Source organism: Hibiscus syriacus, unplaced genomic scaffold (assembly GCF_006381635.1).
Source record: "Hibiscus syriacus cultivar Baekdansim isolate YM2019G1 unplaced genomic scaffold, ASM638163v2 tig00110458_pilon, whole genome shotgun sequence".
NCBI lineage: Eukaryota > Viridiplantae > Streptophyta > Magnoliopsida > Malvales > Malvaceae > Hibiscus > Hibiscus syriacus.
In genome coordinates, this window is record NW_024062745.1 from 2,333,977 (window position 1) to 2,340,158 (window position 6,182).

General features: G+C 38.0%; 1 protein-coding gene across 1 annotated transcript; it reads right to left on the reverse strand.

The window, feature by feature from the left end:
- Positions 1-2,195: 2,195 nt before the first annotated feature.
- Positions 2,196-3,035, reverse strand: LOC120126395. The gene is made up of 3 exons (XM_039144604.1): positions 2,875-3,035; positions 2,504-2,781; positions 2,196-2,412 (listed from the first exon to the last, which is right to left on the reverse strand). Exons 1-3 carry the CDS (start codon positions 3,007-3,009, stop codon positions 2,373-2,375), a joined length of 453 nt encoding a protein of 150 aa, XP_039000535.1. The 5' UTR covers positions 3,010-3,035; the 3' UTR covers positions 2,196-2,372.
- Positions 3,036-6,182: the final 3,147 nt, after the last annotated feature.

Below are 6,182 nucleotides of genomic sequence, written 5' to 3' on the forward strand. Positions count from 1 at the left end.
TAGGTTACGATTCACTTCATCATCAAGAATGTCGTTAACTGGCTTTGCTGATGCCACGTGGGCTTCTGATATTGATGACAGGCGATCCACTTTGGGGTTCTGTATCTATTTTAGAGGTAATCTTATTGCATGGAGTTCTCGTAAGCAGCAAGTCATTGCACGTTGTACTGCTGAGGCTGAGTATAGGAGCGTTTCCTCTGCTGTTGCGGATTTGGTGTGGATTATGGCCTTGCTTAAGGAGCTACATGTTGTCGTGCATGGACGAGAAACCCTGTGGTGTGACAATAGGAGTGTTGTGGTTGTTTGTGCTAATCCTGTGTTTCATTTAAAATTCAAGCATATCGAGCTCGATTTATTCTTTGTTCGTCAAATGGTGGCTGCTGGAAAACTACAAGTGCATGAAGTTCCTGCCTATGAACAAGTTGCTGATGTGTTGACAAAGCCACTCTCAGCGCCTATGTTTGTAAAGCATCGTCAAAAACTCCTGGTCACTCAATTGTTTAGAAGGTTAGAAAATATTGGGAATGTTGATTCCTAATATGCTGCTGGTTTAGAGAGTTGTTGTTGCTTAGAAAGATGGAAAACATGGAGAATGTTGATCTTTAATCAATCTGCTGTTTAGAAGTTCAGAAAGCTTTGGGAATATTGAGACTTGATGGAAATGAAGAAGACGGGTGAATGTAATCGATTCCCATTCGGTTATGAGTTAGCTAGCATGAGTTAGTTAGTGTTTAGGTTGTTAAGCTTCAGTTATGAAACTGTTAAGCTTCTGTTATAGTTGGTTAAGTATGTTCATAGAGCTATAAATAAGCTTTGTTGTAACAACAGATGTATGATTCTTTTGTTAAAGGTTTAGAGAGCATATTCTCTCTTATCTTGTTCTTTACTCTTGTGCTGTAGCTTCTTTACTCTTGACAGTGTTTATGTGCTTGTTTATGTTGATGATATTATTATTATTGGGAGCTATGGATCTTTAATTGAGGAGGTTGTTTGTGTTCTTAGCGAGGAATTTTCCTTGAAAGATCTTGGAGATTTGAGTTTTTTTGGGTATTGAGGTTGAACGCGATGATGGTACTTTACTGTTGAGTTAACGCAAATATATTCATGAGTTTTTGGATGTGCAAATATGGGTGAATCGAAATTTCCCCCTACTCTCGTGTTGTCCACACCTAAACTCTCGTGTGATGGTGGTCGACCTCTTGATGATCTTCAACAATATCGTAGTGTGGTGGGTATTCTATTGTACCTTAGTCATACTAGATATTTCATTCAGTGTTGGTTGTGCTGCTCAATACATGCATCAACCATGTGAATTATATTGGTTAGCGGTGAAACGTATTTTACGTTATTTGAGTGGTACGAATAGACTTTGGTTTGTTGTTTCGTGCTTCTGTAGGTAATGTTGCTATTTGTGCTTTCTCCGATGCGGATTGGGCAAATAATTCGGATGATCGACGATCAGTTTCTAATTATTGTGTATACCTTGGTGACAATTTGGTTTCTTGGTGTTCTCGGAAGCAACGGTTTGTTTCTCGCTCTACGACTGAGGCTGAGTATCATGGAATTGCAGATGTGGTGTCTGAGTTGATGTGGTTGCAGACGTTGCTTGGTGATATGGGTATTGAATGTGTTAAAGCTCCTACTGTTTGGAGTGATAGCACGAGTGCTATAGCTATGAGTACAAATCTTGTTTTTCATGCTCTTTCGAAACACATTGAGCTTGATGTTCATTTTGTTCGGGAGAAAGTTGCAACTGGGGTGGTTAGTGTTAATTATGTTCCTAGTAAGTTTCAATTAGCAGAGATGGTTTTACCAAGCCTCTCTCTATGTCTTAATTTCCTGTTTTCCGTCAAAAGCTTAATGTTGTTGGCAGACTTGGTTCTTGAATTTTTCCCAAGTAGGGTGCATGTTAGAGTAAACTTTGCGTAAAGAATTTGTTGGAGTTTGTTACGGAGAGTGTTGCCAGCTGGAAGGTAGTTTTGGGTGTGAATCATTGCCTATAAAAGGCAGGATTGGGTTTTGTAAAAGCAGGTTTTCATGGTGAATAGTAAAAGTGCATTTGCAAAGTTAATAGTTAAGAATCTTAGAATATAAACTTATTATCATAGACATTCTCAATCCATACATTGGCAATGTAAAACAAACAGAAAATACAAATCTAACTTGAATATGGAAGTTTACTCCCATTTATTAAGTTGCAATATTAAGCCCCGCACACATTAAATTATGATCCAATCCATTACTTCTTCATTAATTAAGGATTAACAATCCCCATTCAAATGTTTAAGACCCCATTTTTTCATGGAAGTCGATTCGTGAACGATGATCGAACATGAAGCAATGGACTAGGGTCAAACCCCACAAGCCGATCCTTAAAGCTTCCTTCGTTGATTTTCTCTCTCGACCAATCCACTGCAAGAAGATAGAAATGCAAACGAACACGATATCAAAAATTCCGAAACAGAAACATGGTATTTGAAAGGGACTACGAAGGGGATCGTACCGAAGAGCAAGGCTGCATATGGCTGCCTTGTCGAACTCCAGGTTCTCCCTTGCTTTCAGTATCTGAAACATGAGTGCGAGGCGCATTTGGGTGCTCGCACTTTGTTGTGTTATGAGGAGAGCCTCCTTCCGGAGTTCCTCACATTCTACTTCAATGGCTTCCGATCTCTCTTTTACTTGCCTTTGCCCTTCTTTTATCTTTCTTTGCTCTTCATCTCTCTCTTTCATCTCCAATCTCAACCTTCTGATAAGTGATTTTATACTTCTCGATCTTTTTTTCTGCCAAATAAATGTTCTTTCATCATAAGAATCTAACAATTCATAAATTAATTAACAGTCGGTTCATAAAATCATACGTCAGTTACTACGTACATCTATTATAGTAATTGCGGTATTAACAGTCGTTGCCTTATTCGGATTGCCTTTGCTCGATGTTCTGCATTTCCTCCTCGCAGCCGCTGCTAGCTTGAAGCTCCTCCTGGTCAAAGCTGTCCTCTGCATTTTCATTTTTCTTCAAAGACTAATTCATTCAATCAATGTTGGCTTATTTTCCGGCCAATGTAACCCTCTTATATATATAGCCCCCCCCGGCCGTATAATCCCCGGCCGTATAATCCCCGGCCGTATAATCCTTCATAAATCAATAAATATAATAGTTTTAATACGATACAATAAAAGACAAAATATAATAAAAAAATTTAACTTCAACTCAAGGACACGTTTAGTTTTATTTCAAGGGATAAACTTCTAAATTTTAAGGGTGATAAATTTATAAAATTTTAAGTGACGAAAATACAATACAAATAAAAAGTATAAAGAAAATATTTAAAATATATGATAATTTAAAATTTTTAGATGATAACTAAAGTCCATCTATACTTAAACTTCTATTGAATAATTAAAGGACGAGATGAATATCTCGTTACGTCTCATGATCTTAGGTTTAACTTATCAAATTATAATATACGATTTTAACCAACTTTTTTTGGATTTGCCAAAATGACCAACTAAATCGCAATGCGATCGATAATTCGCAACGCGATCTCCGGTATCGCAAATCAGTTTTCAGATTCGCAACGCGATTCTGACTATCGCATTGCGATTTCCCAAATTCGCGTTGCGATTTTCCTAATTCGCAATGCGAATACGTAAATTGCAACGCGAATTTGGAAAATCGCAATGCGATTACGTAAATCGCAATGCGAATCTGACTATCGCAATGCCAATCTGACTATCACAATGCGATTTACATAACGCCATTCATATTAACGCGTATTTTTTTTTTCAAATTCCAAACACGAATATATTAATATCTCGGAACACTGAACCGTCCACAGTATATCCCGTAATCGCAACTCATAACCTGAAACCCTAAATCACAACTCAGTCTCATCTCCATCTCTCACTCTCTAAGGCGACATCCGTCCCCATCTCCGACGAAATCAGTCCCCACGACGATATCAGTCTCCATCTCCGGCGAAATCATTCACGATCAGAAATGGAAAATCAACCAAATCAACCACCGAGGGTTAGTTTTTTAATTATTTTTATTTTGAAATTTTTGCATTATTATTAGGTTTTTATATTGAAATTGATGATAAGTTTACTGGTGTTTTCAATAATAGATTAACCATTTCACTTAGATTGCTTATTATATTCATTCGATTGCTGCCAATACTGCTAAACTATTTAGTCTTTAACCCTGTGAAGTTAGTATTTGTCTTTGTTTTATCTTTTGGTTGAAGTAATGCAATCCATTCAAGTTTCTTTCAATTTTAGTATTTGAAACCGAGAATGACTATCGCAATGCGATTCTGTCGTTGCGATTTTCATTTCGCGTTGCGATTCTTGCGTTACGATAGTCAAATCGCATTGCGATAGTTATTTTCGTGTTGCGATTTTCATTTTCGTGTTGCGATTTAAATTTTCAGAAACTATTCTTCTTCTGCAAATTGAAACTTGAATAAATTGCATTACTTCAACCAAAAAACAAATACTAAATTCACAGTGTTGCAAATTTAAGTTTGAAGAATAAACTACTACTCTTTATATTTATTGTTCATATCTTCACAGTGTAGTTTTTGGTATATCTAAATTGGTATGTTTATTGTTTTTCAGAACTTTTATTCGGCTCAATTGACCTTAAGAAATAAAGTAAGTCTGGCCAAAACAATTGCGTCGAAGCTTTCACCTGCACAAAGAAAAATATTTAAGGATACTTGCTTCGGGCCATGGCTGAAAGTACAACATCCGGGTGGAGATGCTATGTTGACCCATCTGTTTCTTCAAACCATGACTAGCGATCTACCAGAGACTATACAACGTCGTGATGAAGAGATATGGTTTGATTTTCCACCGGCGTATACGTGTTTTGGGCGGGAGGAGTTTTGCTTAATCACCGGTCTACGCTTCGGACACGATGATGTAGATCGGTAAACTAGATATATTACCCGCCTATCATGGTTTTCCTGGGTTTTTCCTGAGCTGTCAACGGAGAAGTCGAATTTACACGTGGAAGACTTGACAAGATTATTGAATAAGAAAGATGGTTTTACTCGGATGGATGACGTCGATGTTGTCCGAGTATGCCTTCTAATACTTTTGCAAGCTGGCTTTTCAGGCAGAGAGGCCCGGCAACCTATTCCTAATGATCTAATTAAATTGGTAGAGGACCTAAATGCATGGAACCTGTTTTCATGGGGTTCGTATCTATGGAGAGCTACATGGAATAAGTTGTCGTCTGCCTTTAATGATCGGAAAAGTTTGCGTGGCGATGGTTCCAAATACACTTTGTCAGGCTTTATTTGGGCCTTTAAGGTAATAATTTTTATATAATGTTTCTAAAATTATAATTAATTCTTTAACAATTACTAATGTTTTTTATTATATTGTTTGTAGATTTGGATATTTGAGGCCTTTCCCGCCATGCAGACATATGCATTAAAAACTTCTAATGATATTCCTAGGGCTATTTCCTGGAAGAGGAAACGGTCCTTGCAACAATGGGAAGATTTACTACCGTATACTACAATAAATAATGTAAGTTAACACAAATACTACCATATGTTTATAAACAAGTTATTACTAGTACACACTTAACTTTGTTTGAGCTTTTATATTGTTAGGAGGCCAACACTCCATTACAGAGGCTGACACCCACGGAAGCTGAGCTTGCCACTGATTGGTGGCAAGCTAGTAAGCTTTTTTTTGATGGCACGGATGATGAGCAGCCACCACTTCGAGAGCCATCACCTCACCCAGAGCCATCACCTGATCGACCCGAATATACACCTTTACAACGAGAGTCATCACCTATTCTGTCACATCATCGAGCCTCTTCTCCACCATCACCTCATAATAGGCGACCGGCAAAGATGCCACGACGTTTATCTCCCTGTTCTCTACCTCCACCTCCACGGGATGAGTTAGGGGAGTTACGTAATGAGGTCAATGCCTTGCGTGAGGAGGTCGGTACTTTACGCGATGACAATGGTGCATGGCGTGTTGAGGTGTCTACTTTACGTGGTGAGGTAGCAGCTCTACGTGAGATTGTAGCATCGTTGCAGAACGAGGTTCATACTCTACGCAACGAGGTAAGTTTAATATTTTTCATATTTAACTTGATGATAAATTTACTCGTAATTTCACTTAGATTGCTTAGTTAATTCATTCGGTTGCTG